General features: G+C 41.4%; 1 protein-coding gene across 3 annotated transcripts in view; it reads right to left on the bottom strand.

Annotated features, from left to right (window-relative positions):
* Positions 1–2,688: 2,688 nt before the first annotated feature.
* The window catches only part of PHKA2 (phosphorylase kinase regulatory subunit alpha 2), a 51,329-nt gene continuing 31,767 nt past the window's right edge, over positions 2,689–22,250 (bottom strand). Inside the window, exons 23-34 of one of the 3 annotated variants that reach the window (XM_033147318.1) lie at positions 21,482–21,638; positions 19,838–19,917; positions 19,177–19,255; positions 18,906–19,035; positions 17,404–17,505; positions 17,169–17,287; positions 16,491–16,520; positions 13,355–13,408; positions 10,653–10,826; positions 8,724–8,777; positions 4,269–4,469; positions 2,689–3,093 (exon numbers count right to left, since the gene is read on the bottom strand). In XM_033147318.1, coding sequence (XP_033003209.1) covers positions 2,920–3,093; positions 4,269–4,469; positions 8,724–8,777; positions 10,653–10,826; positions 13,355–13,408; positions 16,491–16,520; positions 17,169–17,287; positions 17,404–17,505; positions 18,906–19,035; positions 19,177–19,255; positions 19,838–19,917; positions 21,482–21,638 — 1,354 coding nt within the window. In that variant the 3' untranslated portion in view covers positions 2,689–2,919. The remainder of the gene's footprint in view (positions 3,094–4,268; positions 4,470–8,723; positions 8,778–10,652; positions 10,827–13,354; positions 13,409–16,490; positions 16,521–17,168; positions 17,288–17,403; positions 17,506–18,905; positions 19,036–19,176; positions 19,256–19,837; positions 19,918–21,481; positions 21,639–22,250) is intronic. The other 2 variants (XM_033147319.1, XM_033147320.1) reach the window with 2 other exon arrangements.

The following is a 22,250-nucleotide window of genomic DNA, read 5'->3' as shown; positions in this document are numbered from 1 at the left end:
GTGCCTGAAAGCTCTGCTCTCTAAATGACTCTCCAAGGTAGTCATTCAGCACTGAACATCTCCACTTGTTTTTGAGTCCAGGCAGGTGTCTGACAAACTGAGGAGTCAGTTGCCGCAAACAGACTAAAAAGACAGAATACTAGCCTAACTGGCAACATTTTGTGTGGAAAACTTTGCTATGAATTTATTATGGTATAAGATTTTTCTGGACTCAAGCCCATTTCGTCAGGTGCCGTAAGACGAAGACTCTGTGGTCTTTATGTTTTGGCTGCAGGAGAAACTAATGCTGTTACTCCTCTGGAAACCTGCTAGTTCTCCCTGCTATCCTTGAAGGTGGCTTTATTTGGAAGCTCTAAAGTAGTTCAAAGATGATTTTTTTTTTTTTTACATTTGTGATATGAAAACAGCTTTACATCTTGCTGAGTTGGTCAGGTCCTAGAGTTCTGTAGAAATAAATTTATCCTTGTCTTTTTCCCTGCAGGGGAAAAACAGCTGGGGCCCTTTCTGGTTTTTGTAGACGCCAGAGGTGTGAGGTTTAAGCATTCTCTTCTCTTGGATTGCATCCTCTATGGCAGTGTTTTTCAACCACTGTTCCGCGGCACACTAGTGTGCCACGAGATGTTGCCTGGTGTGCCGTGGGAAAAATTGAAAAATTACTTTATATATAGTCAATATAGGCACAGAGTTAAATTTTTTAACATTTTCTAATGGTGGTGTGCCTCGTGATTTTTTTCATGAAACAAGTGTGCCTTTGCCCAAAAAAGGTTGAAAAACACTGCTCTATGGCAGGATGAGGAAACAGGAAATATTTTCTTTGTTTCCTCTGGTTATATATTCTCTGAATTATCACATCATAACTTGAGTTGTATATAATTTTATAAACTATAACTTGTATAAGGACTTACTTACAAAGCCCCATGCGTCCTATCACTCTAGTCTGCAATGTACGGTATTTGACCTTGAAATCAGCACCTACATGCAAGTGCTATGCAGAAAGGGGAAAAAACCATCACTCTTAATCTTACAATTGCTCAGGGAGCGATTCCTACTGGGATACACTTGTTACAGCTTCATGTTCCAGTGATAACTATTTTCAGTGAGCTGCTATTGGAAGTCAATCTTAACAGAACAATAAAAAAACATTTTTGTGTTAGTACTTTAGCCAAGGGCACTATTCTTAACAGTCACTTTTGATTTGGAAGTTAGTATGCTCCAAACTTAATGGAGTCAGCAGACTTATTACTAAATAAAATATGTTAAAAGCACTATGAAGCAATATAAGCTTAAAACCAAAAGATTACTATCAGTGGAAACCAGTGTTGAGTGGCCTTCTTTTTGAAGATTAGGACTTCACCTTCCTCTTCCCTCTCCCCCCCTCAGCCCCCACAGCTCCAAAATCTTCTCTAAAGAGTCCCCCAACCCCCTGGAGGAAAAAAAGGGGGAGGGGAGCTGCAAGGAGAGGAGAGGAAGGTGGAGTCCTATTGCATGAATGGAAGTCCACTCTCCTTATGCATGGACATTGGATAAAGATCCAATTTCAAAACAGTTTGTCTCTAGAAACCATCGGAGGCAAGTTTAGCACTTGGGAAATTATTCTCTACTGCCAGGTAGACATTGCTACCGGTAAGTAGGCTGTGGCAGTAGTTTCACACAGCCATGTTGTTTGCAATAATTAAAATGATAGGTACAGGTAGGTAGCCATGTTGGTCTGCCATATTAAAAAAAAAAATCCTTCCAGTAGCACCTTAGAGACCAACTAAGTTTGTTCTTGGTATGAGCTTTCGTGTGCATGCACACTTCTTCAGATAAAATGATAGGAACAGAGACTCAGGAAGAAGTGAAAGCTATTAAATACGAACAACCTTGGCAAGAAGTTGGAGAGAAACAATTGCTGCCCCATTTCACATGCACCTTATAGCAGATGTGCTACCTTTGAAGAGGCTGAGAATTTTCCTGCAGGCAACATTTAAACATGCAAACTTCAACCTGCATTCTGACATTGGGATTCACACATTTACAAAATCTAGACAGTGCAACATGAAAGCAGAATGTAGCTCTTCAAGTCAGACAATCTTGTATGTAGGTTTTCACCCTCTGTACACATCTTACTGTGTTTAGCCACTGACAATGCATTATAGTGAAAAAACGTCATTAGATATGTACTTAAAATGTTTATATTTACCCTTTCTAGGCTGATGTATGGATTTTCCTCCCACAATGTGTGACTTCTGGATTTTATTGCTTTAGAGATTTCAAAAGAAATCTTACTTTCTGTTTCCTCACCTTCTTGTTTCTATGTTGGTAGCCACCTTCTCTGTGAGAGATTTCCAGTTAAAACTGCAGTAGTTGAGATATCCCATTTGTTTTGCTGAAGTACCTCTGGTCCTCTGTGTAGGAAAGGGATGGGGAACCTGTGGCCATACAGATGTTTGCTGGACTCCAGGGGCCTATCAGCCCCAGCTCCTACAGCCAGTGGTCGGAGATGATAGGAAGGACAGTCCAACATCTGGAGGACCACAGGTTCCCCATTCTTGGTGCAAGAGAATAATCATATTCAACCTATTACAAAATATGTTGATCTCATATGCATGGTGTGAAATGTGAACATAATATATCTGAGTGTTTGTGCTAAAGAAGTTCTTTCATCTCTGGCATTTAAGGATGTACAAAAGGTTATAGTCAATTTCGCACTGATACGCATTATTTAATTTCATGGACCCACGTCTGAGCAAATGCAGATTACCATACAGTAGTGATGCTCACCCAAATGCCTATGGCAGTGTCCTTTCTAAATGGCTAAATGATGCATGAAGTCTTGAGGTAGAGTGAAGTGAGAAATCGGGTCACTAAGGGAGAGGTTCAAGGGAGGGAGGGTGGAGAAGAAGGTTTTTTAAAACTGATCCTGGTGTTTTAAACCGTTTATTGCATCAGGCAGCCTGTGCTTGGAAGAAATTCCTGAAGGTAGCTCGTTACCGCTTTTGTCAGATAAGTCATTGTCCCGTAAGCCCCGCTTGGGGCACTGTCGTAGAAGAAGCAGCAGATCCCCGTGGCTACGTCTTGTTCCAACATACCATCAGTTGCTCCAAGAGATTTCTGGAAAATACAAGGATGCGGGAAGCAAATGTTTAAACTTGTATAGTGCAAATTGGGGTGGGGTGGGGTTCTCTACTTGTTTTTAAGTAGGCCTGAGACAGTGGTGGAGCAGGGAGTTTCTCAGTCAGCACCTGCAAGCAGACAGCTTTGGGCTGCTAATATCCAGACAAACATTCCCTATGGGGTCCCTTCCAATTCTTTGTGCTTGCATAGTGCTAATAGAGGGAAACCCTGCACCTACTTTTTATTCCTACTACTTAGTGTTGACTTTCTTCTGCTCTTTGGTCTGAACTGTATTTTAATTATTATTTTTACATTGCTTAAATTCTATTAGAGTTTGTTTTTAAAATTATTGTCTTTTATGTGTTTTATCTGTGTTGTTTTAATTTGTGTAAGCTGCCTTGAGCCTCAGTCAGGGGAAAAGGTGGAGCATAAACAACAATAACAACTGATTGCTGCTCCACACCAGAGAAATGGTATGTGACTTTCTACTGCAAGGATACCCAGCGTTGTACCCTCCAGATGTTGCGGCTGTTACTCTTATCTACAGTAGCTAGTGGGGCCAATGATCAGGCAATATGGGAATTGCAGTCTTAGCTCCCCCCCGCAAAGGCTCCACATTGGCTACCCCTCTTCTACTGGGCACATTCTTGCTTGGCCCCCGTGTTCGAAACCCTCATTGTTCTAGGCGCATTTTGCAACAGGGAATTTCATTAGCGCGATCAGTTTCAGAGCTCCGGGCGCAGTACTGCACCTAAGATTTCAGATTAAAACTGCAGAATGGAAGGCAAGGAGGACCTTTTTCTGCCTCCCCACTTCCAGCTACTCCCTGAAGACTGGAGAAGAGACCCTCTTAAGAATATTAGAGGGGTGGGCAGGGGAAGGACTACTAGACCATGTGAAAAATGAACATAATATTTTAGCGGCAGTTCATTCATTTTCAGCTTTGTATTTTTGTTATTATAAAAAAACATGCCTAGACCTTCTGTTGTTATGCCCATAACCTAGCTTTAAGGTGCCATTTAGCGCCTAGTTTTCATATTTCAGTTTCGAACACTGCTTGGCCGTCCAGCCACCTGCCTGACATTGCATATGCTTCCAACTATTCACAGTCACTTGGAACTGTGTTGAGGATTTGTTGCTTGCCTTTTAAGAAGAAAATCCACCATGCATACCTGTTCCTGAAGGAAGAGGTCATTTGCTATGTGCACTATCCGGTCCACATGAATGATGCCTCCGATGCTGTTCACCTCTATTTCAGATAACAGGGTAAGTACAAGCATGGCCTCCACCAGCAGTTGCCTATATTCAGGCTGGGGTACATGGTTCAGCACCGACTCCACGTGGACAGCGAACTTGATCTCACAAGCTGTCATCTTGAAGAGAAAAAAAAGGGAAACGAAAACAAAGAAGCATAAGGGATACTGCACTCCAAGTTGGGCGCATAACTTTAAAATTTTTGAAGGCAGTGAGACCTCTTGCAATCCAAGTTGAATGCTGTGTAATCTCACTTAAACAAACAGCTGTGGTGCAGGAGACTTCTGTAAAAGCGAAGCGGTTGACACATGGCACCGTCTCCTATGTATATCCTGATGGAGCGTCCAAGCTTCTAGGTATTGTAGTTCATCCACCCACAGCACTTAAACCCACACTCCACGCAGGCAGCAAGCTAAGGATGTCTTTCAGTGAGGTATGTGGCTCTTGTTCGGCTGTTAGAGGAAGTGTGTATATGCATTTTGGGTGAAGTTGGCAGGCACCCAGGGGCTAACACATCTGTTGTCAGAAAAGGTGTTCTAAGAGGATATGGTGATTCATGGAGTGCAGATTCAGGTACAATTGGAGGCTTGGATGCAACCACTTTCACAAAGGGAAACGTTACTGCCCTCTCCTGACTTTCAATGGGCTTTCATAGGTTCAAGGCCACTCTAGGCTATGCTTGCATTCAGGGACCCAACGAGGCGCAGAACCTTCCTGTAGTCCCAGAGTAAGGTGAGAAGGCCCAGCACTTTACACAAGAAGACTGTTCTGCAACTGCTGACTACACTGGAATGGTTCAGCATAGCTGTCTCAAATTGCCACAACAGTGTGGGAAAGATGTACATAGTAACACCAGGTGTAAGTGGGCAGGTAGGTGAGTTGCAGATAATATAGATGTGGGAAATCACAAATATTTAAGAATAGTTCTGAAATGGCTTTGCTGGCCTTATGATTACAATCAGTTGCTGGCCTTATGCTGGAGGTAGGAATCGTAATACTACATCAAAACACAATACTACAGAGAATTCTTTTCTTTTTTAAAAAAGCCACTTGCTACCAGTGATGTGGGAGATGCGATGCTCCCCAAAGAACCACCTCGTTATTGCAAGCACAGCAACCTAATTTGCACTGGCAAAAATGCTCAGATGTCACATGGAATCACTTAGCCTCAGGAGATCTGGCGCTTATTACTTTTGATTCCTGTTAAGCAACAAAATTGGATGTTGCCAAGTTCTGACAGGCCTGTTAAAAGGATTCAAGTTTTTATAAATCTCTCTTGATAGTGAAGATAATTTATCATCTCCCCATAAATTACATTACACAGACAGAAAAGATGCCAGAGCACATTCTCTCTCCTAGCTGGTGCCCTCTCAAGAAGATGATTGGAGTGGAGGAGGTTAGTCAAAACGTGTGTACACTGAACTTGCAGTCGAGTTTTGAGTGCTGGAAACTAGCAACAACTGTGGAGACTAGAGTACAAATCCCCAGCCATGATGCTCACTGGGTGACCATGGGTCAGTCATACACTCACACCCTAAGCTCCCTTACAGACAGGGGAAATAATTAGATACTATAAGTAAGGACAAAAAAAGCTGATTTTTGTTGGCTCAAGGCAAAAAACAAAACCACTCTCCCCTCCGCAACCAATAAATAAATCCAGGAATTTCCAGTCAATGCCACCAATTACAGTAATCAGCTCACACTGAAGAGGACTTCTCATTCTGATTTAAGTCCTCTTCTCGCATTATGTTTGTGATATGGGAGCTTCTGCGGTACAACTCCAGAACATATCATGAGACAGTCCTACAAACAATTTCACAAGCATAACAACTTACTCAGACGTTTATGGGAATATGTGGGAGAGTCTCCTCGTGAGACTAAACCACCAGAGTGCCTCTCTAAGTCCAATGCCATGAAGACAAACTCTAGCAGCCACCAAACATCTATGACTGATACTTGGCAGTTGCCAACAACAACAAAAATGAGACAACTCTTGTCTTCATAGGTTTGTAAGCTTCTCAGGATGATGCACAAGACTTTGCTGCCCAATCAGTAAGAAGAATGAGTACTGAAAGATGTGTCCTTTCCTGTAACTTTTGAGGGTTGCCAACAAAACTTGTAGCTTCCTTGGAGGAAGTGAAGGACTTGTGGAGACAATTTTCTTCTGAGTAAGGTAAGGGGATAACTTACCTTAAAACTTTGGATTCCACTTAATAACATGATGAAAATACTTGGCACCTACACAGGAAATGTTAGCCAGATTACATTGTAACCCTGGATCTATCCTCAGCTGCACTGAGGATAGTATCAGCATAAGATACCACATTATTGGGCTTTGCTAAATTAAACTGCAGCCAGAGATAATTCTTCCAAAACGGCTGCTACCAATGGAAGCTTCCAAAGTTGTCCACCATGCGTCTGACCATAAACAGTTCCTTCTAGGAAACACAAAGTTTAACTCTGATGAACTCAAGTTTGCCAAGGAGGCCTAAAAAATAAATCCAAAAGCTAATTCAAAGCATTTACTGGAAGGACCTCTGATTAAGTTGTCACTGTCTGGAAAATTACAAATGTAGAATTTAAGTCTAGCAAAGGAGAATTCACTAAATGAATTTTGAACAGGACAGGATGGCCTGAAGGATCTTGTCTCCTTGGTGTCAATTGAAAGCTTATCCTGTCAGTGATCGAGAGGACACACCAATCACAGAAGTAATCACTGCCCTGGCACCACTGGTTTGTTTCCATTAAAAAAAAAATCCCCTGAATAGCCATGTGGTTCTAATGCTCTGGCAGCCAATAACCCCATTTCCATCTTCCATGCAATGAAAACTGGAAAAATAGACCTTGCCTCTAAAATTAGAATGCCCCATTAAGCAGTAATTATGAGCACTTGGCAAGTACAGAGCTGATAACACACTCGGTGCCTATTGCTAATAATAGATCCCCCCCCAGCCCCTTTCCATTGTACTCTGGAAGCAGCACACAGAAGGAACCAGCGCCAAAAGGGCTATTTGATACTATGCCACACAAAAAAATGAGCTGTCGCTTTGAACAAGGACCCAGTGTTAGTTTTTGTTCTGAATACCCGCATGTAAGAAATCCTACTGTAACTGTCATTAATGTTTAAAAAGGCACTGTTTTCATCAGTTCCCTTTTACAAAGTGCAACCCCTTCCGTGCTCTTCTGGAGTCTGCCTTGGCGAAGAGTGCAGGGGAAATTGCTGGAGATTGCTTGCCCTTCCCTTGTGAGAGTGGGTGCTTCGAGAATACCAAAAGCCATTCTATGCAGCATTGGATATCATCCATGATAAATTAGTCAACATTTGAGAAGATAAAACATTTGCAGCGATGATACCTCATATCGAACTCTGAAGACCAATTGTTTGTCAGGAATGGTAAAGGCCTGCAATAAGATGACCCTGGAACCCAAAGTAGGCAATGAAAGCCCTTCAAAATCAATGGGTATTAGCTGGATTCAAAGCAAGATTATTATTTTTCACCTTGCAAGGCAAGATAAAATGCAGAATGTTCTGTAATGTGAGCTGCAAACCCCTAGGAAGCTAATTAAGAAAAGAAGTATGTTTGGTCACAATGTGCAAACGAAGGCTGCAACCTTAGGCATAGATATGTGGCAGTAAGAATTTCAAAGCAAACATGCAGGATTAGAATAGGATTGCAAGATATTTTTTTATTCACAACACATCATTATTTTCTGCCCAAAGAAGAGTGTTATGTGACTCTATAAAAGGCTTGCGTTTTCTAAAATTAGCCCAAATAAAAAGGCTCCATCTCATTAAATCTACATTTAGTCCACCCACAGCTAAAGTCAATGACAACATTGATTATAATGGATCAGATATGCCCTCTTCCTCTTGCCCCAACAGCTTCCTTCCAGTGTATCTCATTTTGGGCCACATAGACAGGAACGATTCCAAATGTTAATGTATTCAAAGAAGAAGCATTATAGTTCAAGCATACCTGGAACCGTATACATTTCTGACCTGTTCTCCTAATACAAGAAAAACATGATAGCTGGTTTTAAGGTAGAGATGGGAAAGTGGAAAATTTGGGGAAGGGGAATGCGCCCCATTTTTACACACACAAAGTTTTTTTAAAAAAAGAAAAATAATGTGGGCATTTTTAAAAAACCCATTCCCCCCTCCCCAATCTTACCATTTCCCCACCCCGAGTCTTCACATCTCTACTGTGAGTTAATTATTTGCACTCAGGAGCATTATATTTGCAATGTTCCACAACAGGCTAGTATTGAACAGACATGGCTGAGCATACAATATTTAACCTTATCTTGAACTAAGCTGCAACTCTTTGTACTAAGGAGTTATGTTAAAACATAAGAGCTTCTTGAAGTCTTACCTCTCTTGTCGTTGAAGAAGGAAGGACATAGCCATCAATGGAGAGACCGTGACACTGCAATGTATACAAACATTTCAATATTAAAGCATGGTAAATAGTAAGAATTAAACGAATCAACATTTAAGGAAATTAATTATGTGGATTTGTTGAAAGGTGGTTGGCTTTTAAACAAGTTCTTCCGAGAATTGTTTTTATGATATATGGCAGGTTTTAAAAATAAACAAACCAGCAACTGTAAAATTATTTCAGTACATCTGCCAAAGAAAAGGTTATCATTCTATAGTAAGAACAGATGACGGTCTAATTATGCTACTCTCCAGAAACATCCTTCACGAGCATGGAATTACTTGTGTGAGATCAAAATACAGGATAAATCTGGCTGCAAATTAGTCATGAATGTGGAACACTTGCAGGAAATTCAGAGCTGTGGATTCAGAAATGTAATTATGCTTATTCTGGTGCAGTGACTCAAGGACACATGGAGCTTCACGTGTGATGTGTGATATAGAAGGCTAACAAACCTCTAACTAGCCACATTTTTTGCTTTGGAAACATAGTTATCAGCTCCTTGGTGGCCCCATCAAATTTGTAATCAAAGGGTGATAAAAAGTAGACATTTGGTGAGAGTAGCAAGCAACAACAACAGAGGGCTCTAGATGGAATTGCTGCTTCTAAGGGGAAATGAGGCAGCATACAGTGGTACCTCGGGTTACAGACACTTCAGGTTACAGACACTTCAGGTTACAGACTCAGCTAACCCAGAAATAGTACCTCGGGTTAAGAACTTTGCTTCAGGATGAGAACAGAAATTGTGCTCCGGTGGTGCGGCGGCAGAGGGAGGCCCCATTAGCTAAAGTAGTGTCTCAGGTTAAGAACAGTTTCAGGTTAAGAACGGACCTCCGGAACGAATTAAGTTCTTAACCTGAGGTACCACTGTATTGTCTTTTATGGTTCAAATTGTAAGCATAGAATAGTAGAGTCAGTTGATTCTATTAAATAATTAAAGTAATTTTATACAGTGGTACCTCTGGTTAAGTACTTAATTCGTTCCGGAGGTCCGTTCTTAACCTGAAGCACCACTTTAGCTAACGGGGCCACCAGAGCATGATTTCTGTTCTTATCCTGAAGCGTTAATTCTGGGTTAGCGGAGTTCTTAACCTGAAGCGTATGTAACCCGAGGTACCACTGTATTGAATTGAGCCTGGGGAGTTTAATTTCTAGGCAGAAAATGATTCATGTCATTTCATTTGGTACATTATGGTGCCATTCCTGGAAAAGTTAACATTTCTTTTTAGGCAAGCTTTGAATTGTAAGACACGTCAGCCCTGCTCATAGTCCTGTCTCTGCTATGGAGTCTTTTCAGTCATGATGTTTCATTGAGCTTTGAGTATTATTGGTGCTCTCTTTAATAGCATTCTTGTATTCTGCTGCTTTTAGGGTTTTAATTCTGCTTTTAATTATTACTTTTTATATTGGACAGTCTTCCCACCATGCTCTCCTTCCAGTATTTCACCCCTGACTACTTTAACTACCAGTGCTCTGGAGAAACATGTTGGGCAATTTTGTTCTGTGAGTTCTGGAAGGATTTTTTAGCTACAAAATGGGTCTCCCCCTCCCCTTCTTTAACCCATGCACTTCCTAAATCCCTTCTCCCAATGCTCAGGAGCAGATTTGGGGAGAATGCAGGGTGCATATGAGGAAGGAAGGAGGTGAATTCTGCTGCACAAATGGATATCCTTGCACTATAGGAACAAGTGTGTTGGTCTACTACTCACTGTTATTTCCGAATATTTGAACGGAACACCTATGAACTAGAAATTCAATATCTGTTTCTAGATATAATCCAAAGCAACACAGCGTACTCTAAAAGTTAACATAATCAGACAACGCATGGCATTTCCCTCCCCCTTCTGTTGCTTCCAAATGTACCTTTTGAAGGATCTTCCACACTTTAGGATAGAAACCCACGGGGACTCTGTTAATGGCACCATCCAGCCTCCTCCTGCGAAGCCACTGCCCTTGTCGGTCACCCCAACTGATACAGTGCCCACCAGACCCTGTCAAGGATGATGTACTAGTAGGGGACGATGGGCTACTGCATCTCTGAAAAAAAGGACAAATTTCACCAAAAATGTCAGAAGCTCCATTTCAATCCCCACTGGGGAAAGACTGATTAAGGTAAAGAGTTGCAAGCTGTCCACCTGTCCTTCAACAGGTTACTGCTTATTATACATAACAATCTTGCTACAGTATATATATTGGTGTGGATAGCCAATACCTACAATAAGAGAGCAGATTGTTTTCCAACAGAAGCAGCACAACCCTGTCTATGTTCTATCAGAAGCAAGACTCATCAAACTTAATTCAATGGATCTTATTCCCTAGTGTCTTCAAGATTAGAGCCTAGTTCATTTGCACAACTTCCAAAATTATTTATTCCAGAGATGTCATAAATGTCTTAATGGGGTTCTTTCTGCCTTAGAGGGTCCCAACGATCAAAGGTGATGTAGCTCCTTAACCTTGTATAGTAGAGGCCAGTAGTCAAGATGCCTGCAGTTTTCTCACAAGCTACACCAGCTGAAAAAGTCTCTTCTACACAAGTAGAAGCCATGAATCCAAAGTGGATAAGTGTGACAGTCATTTGTGAAATGTAACTTACATAACTCAGCCAGAATACTTAGTGAAGATTACATTGCATTGGTACAGCTTGCTTTTCCCCAAATATTTTTCAAAGGCCAGCCAATTTGAAATCTATAAACACCCTGTGATAGATATCCAACAGGAAAGTCAGGGTGTGTGTGTGTAATGCTTTAAAACAGTTTTATTGGTCTATTTCCATTAAATGTATGTTAAAGAAATTTCCCCCTTTGCTATATTAATGTTCATTTGCAATGCAGAGGTTCTGGATATTGAATGAGTCAGGCTGTAACCCATTCAGCAGAGCTGACATTAATCATGCCATGGTTCAGTGGAAATGTCAATGCTTGAGCAATTAGTGTATCCGTACTGTGGTGGTTTTGTCACCTGTACCCACAACGATAAGATCCCTTCTGCTAATAAATCACTGCAAATGACTTGTGGGTCCCGATAGCAAGCCTGCAAAGTGTATAAAGCACCATAGTGTATAAACGGCAAAGTGTATAAAGTAGCATAGTTCTTCACACAGCCATTTAACAGGGGGAAGCAGGAGTGTTAGTGTCAAAATAAATGGACCAGAGCACATTCTTAAGCGGCTTCTCCTAGCCCTTACAAATCTTAAAAAAATGTGTTATCAATTTCTCTTCAAGGTTTTGTAACTAAAAATAGATTTGTTGGGGTAGGCTTCAGACAGCTTTAAAAGGTACTGGCAGATTTCAACCACCAAATGAAAAAGCAGAATATGTATTGCTTGGTGATGGGAGTCTAAACTGACTCCTCACATTCAGGCATCTCTGCTCCTCAAATGGATTACTGTAAGCCACTGTTATTCCTGGCTGCGTCTTAGTAGCTACTCTTGTCTCCTTCAATACTAGGTGTGTTGGCCTATCCATTTTTTTCAACCATTTAGTCTTCCAGAGATGCCCCTCAGGCTTTTCTTGAGATTGGTTCCTGCCTGAAAATGTGTCCTGCCAAGTCACTTTTGGGTGTGGAAGGAGTGTTGTGGAAAAATAGAGAAAAAGTGTCTTCCTCTCCCGTAATATCAGAACTCAGGATTACCCGCTAAAATTAATGGATGGAAGATGCAGAAAAGACCCAATAAGGTATTTGTTTGCACAACACACAATTAACCATATGGAATCCAATGATATGGAATGTGGTGGTGAATGACTATAGACTTGAATAGCTTTTTAAAAGCAGATCAACAAAATGCCTAGACAACAGTTCCTTCAATGGGTATTTGCCTTGATGGTTAAATGGTAAACACCAGGTTCGGGACCAAGAATGCCTCTGAATACCAGTTGCTGAGAGGCACATGGCAAGGAAGAGCTGCTGCCTTCATACTCCTCTAATGTGGGCTTCCCAGATGCAGCTGGCCACTCACTCAAAACAAAATGCTAGACTAGCCAGCCTCCCAATTGGATCCATCAGGACTTTTCTTATGCTCAGTATGGGATTCACAGTTACATTTCCCTTTCACAACATCTACATATTCTGTGCTTTAATTGGACATTTCATTCATAGGTTTATCAACACACTGAACACAAAGCTACAAACAAATGACTATACTGACAATGTAAGGACATGGAATAATTCTATAGGGTTGTATCCAACAGTGTCTTTTCAGTTGACAGTAAGCTGATGGGGAAATTGCTGAAAATGGCTTCCTTCCCCGTTTTGCTGACAGAAGCCTTGTCATCAGCTAAGCAATGCTGTTGGATACAACCCATAGTCTTTTAATAAAGCAATGTTTGTGGGGGGGGTGGAATGGGTTGTAAATACACACACACACACACACACACACACACACTGTCATAATTTTAAATATAAGATACATGTTTATAACTGTTATGTTTTTGTATGCCTTATATTGTAAGAGACAACTGGAAAAAAACAAGTTCTTTAATAAATGAGATATAAAAGCGAAGTAAACTTAGACATGTTTCTGTCCCTACGAAGAGGAAGTGATTTTAAGTTACTGAATGATAGATTACCATGGACCTGGAAGAATGCATGCTGCTTGATGTGGAATGGCCCCCATAGAAGAACTACAAAATAAATGAAAAACAAAGGGAAAGAATAAGTAAAAACAACACCACGTGGAAAACAAATGAAATGATGTAGGTATGAGCAGCAAGCTATAAAGGTCCCCATGCTCTCATTTGTTGAAATCTGCAATGAAGGTCATTGCTGTAACTTTTCTGGCATCAAAGAAAACAATTATAATTTGTACCAGTCCCCATTCTGTGCCTTATTAAGAAACCATCTAGACAGTAGTTTAAAGAAGTGTCAGATTTTGCACCCAGTGTTGTTACTTGAAATGCTGGCCTTCAGATAGCAGCAACAATGAAGGAAAGTAAGAGGAGCTTTTCAAATACATGAAGCATGTTTGAGCTATTGTTAAGATTATATTTCCTATGCAACGAGCACCATTGCACCAGCCCCATTCCATGCAGCTGCATGCAAGCAAGATGCCAAACAAACTAAGCAATGGAAAGCAAAACAACCAATACACCATCCCAGTATCAAGAACAATGTTTCTGAACTTCTTTCCTTTTAGCTTCAATCATGATGTCTGGGTTTAGCTTTGAAATTGACTGAATGGTCAAAAATGCAGAAGAATATATTCTAGCTTTTGAGTATTAAATCAGGTAGAACTCTGAAATTATGGTGGTGTGCTCCTGTTCAGGGTTCCAACCACACAGCTATGCCCTTTCCCACAATACTCCATTCCATTCCTCCTCTATTTTCCATTTAACTTACACACACACACACACACACACACACAGAGAGAGAGAGAGAGAGAGAGAGAGAGAGAGAGAGAGAGAGAGAGAGAGAGAGTCAATAGTCTGTGCCCACACACTTATTATTTTCCCCCATAAGCCTTTGTGTTTTCCCAAGCCTGCTGATACCTCCCTCTTGTGTTTGGATGGTACCATTTTGGCTATATAAAGATCCACACTTAACAGAACGGGGCACAAAATGACTCCATCTGTCAAGGTGGCATTTACAAGATTATGTGTACACACCACGCTTCATTTTACAGTCTCCATTTTGGTAGGCATGCGTTGGAAAACCCAGAAGGTGCCCTCTTGTCCCCTGCCCTTCTCCAGAATTCAGCAAATGCTTTTCAGCATGCGTTTCAAACAGCCACAGACAGTGGCAATTTCCCTTTATGGTTCAAGAACAAGGCATAGTTAAAGTAAGGATGCCGTCTCCACCTTTGTGGCATATGTCCACTTTGCCAGGATGCTGAGTGCAACTGCAGCAACACCTGAATAGTGCAGTGGCCAAAATGCCGAGCTTTGATGTGGGAGAAAGCCCCTGTTCAAATCCCTGCTGAGCTACAAAGGCCAGCAGATGACCTTTCACTTAATGTGGCTCACAGGGGTATTGTGACACTAAAACACTGCTCTGAGTCCCTTGGAGGAAAGGCAAGAACCAAATCAAATAAATAGCCACAGCTTAATCTATGGCTCAGCTGCCTGCCCTATGAAGAAGACAATGGAGGATTTGTTGCTAGGCAAACATATGCTAAGCTAAGCCCTTAAAAATATCCAGAGAGACAAGTCATTTGGGTTTTAGAGAAATGCCAGGATGAAGGGCTGTTGGGTACTTCTAGGTTGCTGCGTAGCCTTATATGGCTTAACAAGAATCCATGTTGGTATTCAATCACTTATGTGATTAAAACACTCAATTATAATTTAGATTATTCTGGGATTCTGCACCATTTGCTACAATGCAATGCAATACATAAAATAAATACATAAAATAAATTCGCCGTTAGATTTCTAAGCCTAGCTACCCATTATGAATATACCCAAATTTAATGAGTTTTGAATGTTTCTATATTTACAACCACACCCCTCTGAGAAATTTTGTAGTACAACGCATCTATTATGACATCGTATTAATGCTGACCTCTAGTGGGCAGTTGAATATACAAAAAGAAACACACATAATGTGCACCCTGAAAGCAATGAGCTGAGGGTATAGAGTTGCAAAGGCATAACAGTTTCATAGCAAAGTTAATTTAATACACAGGCTTTCTATATAATCATATAAAATGTTTCAGGGCTTGGCTGGGGCAAATCTAATATACAGCAATGTCTAGGTGAATAAAACATGCCTTACAACGCAATCCTGCACATGTTTGGGCTCTGCCACTAGCACCGTGATGGAGCACATGCAGAAGGTCTCAGGTTCAAGTCCTGACATCTTCTGGTAGGGTTGGGAAAGAGCCTTGAAGACCCACTAGTGTAGAGAACTAGGATGACCCATGGTCTTGCTCAGTAGAGGGCAGCCTTCCTATATCTCATTGTGTTTAATGGCCTTACTCCATAGTGCACATCTTCAGAACACCTCCATGAAAGCTTAGGATAACTTTTCTTGCCTCTACGTTTTCCCCAATGTTGTAAACACTTACAGATCAGCACAGAAGTAGTCAAAAATCACAGCAAGCACATAGTAACTATGGGCTATTTGAACCCAAGTTTGACACTGAGTGAATATACAAAACAACTGCCATGAATCCTGGCTCTCTGTTAAGTTTATCTGAATTATGCCACTGTTTTAAAGCACGTTATGGCCCTATCACATATTACAAGGGCTTTTTTTCAGCTAGAACTCAGTTCCAGCACCTTTCAAGTGGGCGCCATTGCCATTAAGAGAGAATGAGGGAGGTGTTCATGGTGAGTTCCAGCACTTCTTCTTCTTCTAGAAAAATAGCATTGCATATTACGCTTTCTAAGTGAGCACTTAAAAACACAAAAGTGTGACACGGCCCCGAGGATGTCACTGCTATGCTAAGATGGTGATGCTATGATAGTGTCCTGGGTTTTTTTGCTTTCTGGGGGCGGAGTGTGTTGCTGGGGTTTGGGGGAAGCTACGCATGGTTATTGATTCAGGATAGCAGTCTTGCTTTAGTAACCTTGGAAACCACCCTGGAACTCATGCTACGGAGAGAGCGAGCCAACAAATCTTTCACACGAGCACATTAGTCATTTTCAACTTGACGGTTAAATATGTGTTCTAACGCCTGTCCATGCACTCGTCTCAAAATGCATATATGCACTTCCAGCATGCAAATTTAGCAACTTGATATGCACACACGTGTCACTTTCATTTCACCTGTTCGCTACTACTTAGCCTCCCATGTCTCTAGAATGAAAAACGAAACAAAAAAAACAAATAAACTGTAAATGGTGAGAGCAGATGCTGCAAACAAGCAACAGAAACTAAATAACATGAAATGTTTTTGCTGCCCAATATCAGCAATTAAGGTCTCATATGGATGAAACATGTGAGCTACTACCTCCCAACTAAGATATAAAACCACCACTAGTGCCTTCCTTTTTCAAATGATTTGTAAGAAATATGAGATGGGGCGGGCTGGGCTTTATGTGTATTTTAAGGATAGAGGGATTGACAAGTGTCTTTTGCACATGCCTCAGATGCATTAAGTGGCAGGTCGTCTTTTCTTCCCCTTCTCTTTCCTTTCTTATTCAAGCTCAAGGTGCTGCACGTGGTTCTCTACTTCCCCATGTTATCCTCACAACACCCCTCAGGAACAGGTGAGCGGCCATTCCCTGCTTTTTTATTATTATTAAGCAGTCGTGACAGGCTGAAATATTGTGGGTTGGCTGTGGAAGCACTCGCACAGCCCCTTTGGACCCTAGCAGGATATGCTGTCAGATTAAGCAGAGGTAGATGAAAGTGAGTGATTCGCTGTAGCCACCAGAGAGAAATGAGCTCTCATGAGCCAGTCCCTGAAGGTGCCTGGAAGGAAATGCAGAGACAGGAGCTCACCTGCTTCATCTCGCTCTTCAGCCTAGTGATGCCACTTCTTTCCGTTTTCGTTGCTCCCGTATGACCCACTTCATGGATAGATATAGCAGGGCTTGATGTTGAAGAATCGAGAGGACGCACTTAGGGAGAGGGAGGGGAAGGAAGAAGAAAAAAACCCCACTTTTTGTTACCCCAAAAAAATGAAACACGAACAAGAGTAATTTTAAAAATGGCACTAAAAAGAAAAGTGTATTACTGCTCCTTTCGACTCCAAATTCTTTCCCACTGAGAATATGATGGAGGAGATTTTTCATATCGAAGGGGCTTAGATTCATTAAGCTTTCGGAGGCTTCTTCACCTATATAAGGGAAAGTAATAAGGGCAATGCAGTCGCTGTTGCAGGAGAGCAAGTTGTCAATAGCACAGATCACTTAATGAACGGCTCCATTATTATTTCTCAGCTTACCAAATTAATGGCAAGCTCTGCCTTCACCCTGCATCACTTAATGAAAGGTAAGTAGCTGGTGCGATCTTTTTCAGCTGGGTACTTTTTCTGGCTTTCTCCCCTCTGACAAGCCCACATAAATTGCATTAGTACAAAAAGGCTTTGTTTTACACCGAAGGGGATAAATAGCACCCTTTCTCCTCTATGTATATCGTTGCAGCATTCTCACTTCTGAGTCACAGGTCTCAAGTTCATATACAGAACCACAGTGAAGATAATTGTCTATCTTAAAATATCTTCCTAACCAGCTCCTGAAAGTGGGATGGCAGACAATGAGCCCTTGCTGTCAATCAGTTTAAATGCAGTTTAACGCAGTTGTTTTCCTGGGGCATTTTATACTTAAAGAATAAAAACGCATGGCATCTGGAGCAGACTTTGTCAAGCATGCGGAAGGAAGGCAGGAACAAACAGCAAATCCCTGGGGGGTGCTTTTTAAGAAAATGATACCTGCCCGATTCACAGACACAAAACAAAGGCAAAGTAACCGATAGAACGAACTTGGGCTACAATTCTATGCATAGTCGCCTGGGGAAAACTCCCATTGAACATACAGTAGTTGGACTGACTTCTGAGTAAACATGGATCAGATTGCAAAGTTTAACTCTAGCATTGTGCTGCAAATTCATCCTGATTTCTATTAAAACAACCCTACAGATACTCTCCTGGTGGAAGAACTTAAAACTGTAGCAGCTTATTATATATTATTGCTATTTTGTACATTTATTAATGAATATGGCATTAATATCACCACCTCTAGCTACTGTGCACTGTCTTCCAGCAGTGCTCTGAATCAAATCTGCTCCAGAGGGTCCCTTAACCCCCCCAGAGCCAATTTTGAAGACTTGTCACTTGCACAGCATTGAATTCCATCCTCCCTCTCTCTACCATCTCCTCCAATTCCCTTTCAGAAGTGTGCACACACACTCTCTACATACCGTATTGGCCTGAATGTAAGCCTCACTTTCCCCCCTTAATTCTGACCGTGAAAAGTTGAAGTGCAGCTTAAATTTGCAAGCTTACAAAAATAGGCCTTTACAATATCACTGCTGAAACAGACATATGGTAAAACGGAACGGGTGTGAGTGCCTGTGGGATTTTAAAGGTGCGGCTTATATTCGGGTGCGGCTTATATTCGGGCCAATACGGTATCAATCACACCTACTGTCATCCTGCTTTGGATTCATCCGCTGTTAAGTGGGGCATCACTCATGGACTGTTCCATTATTGGCTTCTGGCAACAAAACTGGCCTCACCGGAACAATTCAAGCTGCGAGCAAGTTCTGTGGCCATCACTTGAATGATGAGTCCGATGCGGAGCCTGAGCATCTCTGCAAATAGACTGGGCTGTGACCGGACATACATAGCCAAGTACACCATGATTTCCTGTTATGGGGGTTGAGGACAGTGGAAGGGAAAAAAAGAGCATTGGTCTTAGAGGCCTTCGTCACATTCATGAAAACTGAAACACGGTGAGAGAAACAAAGCTGTTTCTTCAAGGTATCCAAAGGCTTCCTTTTGCATTACCTGAGTAAGAACCGCAATGCTGATGTCTTGACCACTGGCTTCATATATGAGTTTGCTTAGTTCCTCAGGTGGCAAAGGCCTAGAGAAAATGGACCATTAATTCAAGACTGCGAGGATGCTATATTTGCCACCAACAATCCTCTATGGTGTTTATGTGTGTGTATGTGCCATTCTCCCAGAAAAAACTACCCAGTGGCTCATGAAAATGTTGTGGTGACTCCACAGTTACAGGTACATCCACATGGAGAAAAATGGGGATCCTCTTCATGCGGGTTATTCCTTGAGCATCTAGTCACAACCTTGCTGCTGATCCCATTCCTCCAGATTGCCTTTACTCTTAGATTCCCACTGCACCATTCTAAAGATTTCTAGCAAACTTGCTAAGGTCCTGCATAATATACTGGGTATTGCTCAGGTCCAGCCTTGCCAAAGATGACCAATGTCTCTTTTATAATTATTTAACTACATTTCTATTTGTTGTTTCTCAAAATCCTGTACAATTTACAACTAAAAAACAAAACAAAACCACACATAAAAAATACCCAGTAAATTAAGGCTGTGTTATTCATTCTAAATATATTATTTCACAATATACAAGAAGACAATTAGAGAAGCCACAGAAAGTGTGATAAATAAGGCTATAAAGGTGATGAATGCTTACGCTGTTATTGTTTTTTCACGTGGCTCAGGTGGCAGGCCTACTGTAAGTTGCTTCTGGTGTGACAGGAGGTCCGTGCATGCCTAGCACAGGATAAAGGGAGAGAAGTGGTGAGATTGATCTCTTAATTACACAACAACCAACACTGTCCCATTTTAAATTCAAAGCTATTGCAGGAACCCATATATGCAGCAACCAGCACAGTCTTCTTTTAGATGCAAAAACATTGCTTTGCCTATTCCAGGGGTGGCCAACTTCCAAGAGACAGCGATCTACTCACAGAGTTAAAAACTGGCAGTGATCTACCCCCTTTTGGGGGGTTCAGGTCAAAGTTGATGAGCTTTTTGGTTTTTTAGGAAAGAGGAAGGCCCATTTTTGGGGGGTTCAGGTTGAAGCCACGTTTTTAAAGGGGTCCAGGGCAAAAATGTTGAGCTTCTTTTGGGGGAGCCAAACTTGTTGGGCTTCTTGGGGAGGCAGTGATCTACCACAGACATCCAGTGATCTACTGGTAGGTCACGATCTACCTGCTGGACGTGCCTGGTAGCCTATTCTGGCCTATTCTGTAGCACTAATTAGATAAAGAAGAGGAAGCACCATTTATTGTACCTGTAACAAGGACAGAGAAACTATAGCAAGGTGACTGATCAATCATCCTGCTTGCTGTCAGTCAGGAAAGATATAGTGCCCAGTGAGGACATTTTAAGGTGTTTCACTGCACATGTGTACAGCTCTAAAAGCAAATGTCTCAAGATGCGGTGTGTGTGTCTATATATAATTTCCACCCACACTTAAAACTGTTATGACAGTCTTTATTCCATGGGTCAATTTATCTACTTATAATAACAATAATTGCCAGCATAAAAGCAGTAGGAGAAATTCAGCAGCAACGGTGCAATCAGACACACAGCTTCACAAAAAAATTCAGCAGATTAAAAGTGTACATATCTAAAAAGATCTGGCCTTAGGAGCTGAAGTGCAAGCTTCCTAGAGCTCAGAGATGCGGGGACACACACACACGTCAGGGATATGTATCTGTGGCCCTGCAGATGATACTGGACTAGAGTCCTGACCACTGGCTGGTTGAGGCTGATAGGAGTTGGAGTACAGGAGTGCTGGGGGGGGGCACTGGCTCCCCATCCTTGCTACAGTTAAATTGAGTGTATGAACCTGGATGGGAAACTGCTGGGAGTCCACGTAATAGTAAAGCAAATGAGTTGCTCCCAACTAAGTCATGCACAGAATAGGCTAAGTGAAATAAATGTACTTAAGTTAGTAACCTAGTTCATTGATTTCAGTGGGTCTACTCTGAGTATTACTTAGTTGGACACAACCCGTTTTTTTTAGAATATATAAAACCTAGCAGCAAGTTGCAAAACATATCGCAGGCACATTCTTCCAGTAGCAAAAGCATACGTATCCCCACACCCAAAGACAAAAAGAAGAGCAAATGGAACAGGCAAGGCCTTGGGTTGATTAACATCTTGTGGCCTTTTAAATGTGTTTGTTGGAGGTGTGGTATTTGTTTGTTTTTGTTCTATTATGTATTTTGTATTCTCATTTTATGTATGTTTTATGTCCTGTGAGCTTTGGATGAAGGGCAGCATACAAATTTAGTAAATAAATAAATGATATATACTTGTTCCGCACCTCAGCTAGGACTTCCACTCTTTTTCGCAGTATGCCAGAGATATAGCGGATCAGCCCCCATTCTTGGTTCAGGCCTGCTTTGCTGTAGAGCTCATTGAGAAGACAATGAACTGTGATTCCACACTGGCCATAGAGACATGTTTCCCAGTCAAGGCCTCTTAAAATACAAAACCAGAAATGGTTAGATTTACTTATAAACTAATACAGAGCTATTACACACATACACAAATATGACTTTTTCATTGTAGAAATAAGGGAAACAGCTGAAAGTGTGTAGAAGCTGCAAGAACTCTATATTAGACCGGAGTTCTAAAGTGATGCTTCTCCATCATTTTGAACCTAATGACCCTGGATTCCTCCATGATGGGAAAAAGGTGAAACATAAATGTAAGACATTGTTTAATTTTTTTACATTTATGCCTCTCCCTTCTTCCTTCGTGGAATCCAAGGTGGCATATGCTTGGTTCCCAAGTGATCTCCCATCCAGACACTGCCAAACCCAGACCTGCGTAGCTTCAGCAACGTAGTAGCCTCATGTGCCTTCTAACTTCCTTAAGCAGAAATATATAGCAGTCAGGCCATGTGCAGCATATAACTGAAACTCCACAGCAGCGGAATAATAAAAATCGAGAGACTGTGATAACATACAATGATCATTCAGCCAGCTAACAAGCAATGAAGCAAAAATTAAAAATAGATATTATGGCATCACGATTCCCACTTATTTCTCTGAAGATGCCCTTCAAGCTTCTGCTCAAATTCCATCCAA

The sequence above is a fragment of the Lacerta agilis genome, chromosome 4 (assembly GCF_009819535.1).
Source record: "Lacerta agilis isolate rLacAgi1 chromosome 4, rLacAgi1.pri, whole genome shotgun sequence".
NCBI lineage: Eukaryota > Metazoa > Chordata > Lepidosauria > Squamata > Lacertidae > Lacerta > Lacerta agilis.
Note: the sequence above shows the minus strand (reverse complement) of the source record. Positions and strands in the feature narration are given on the sequence as shown.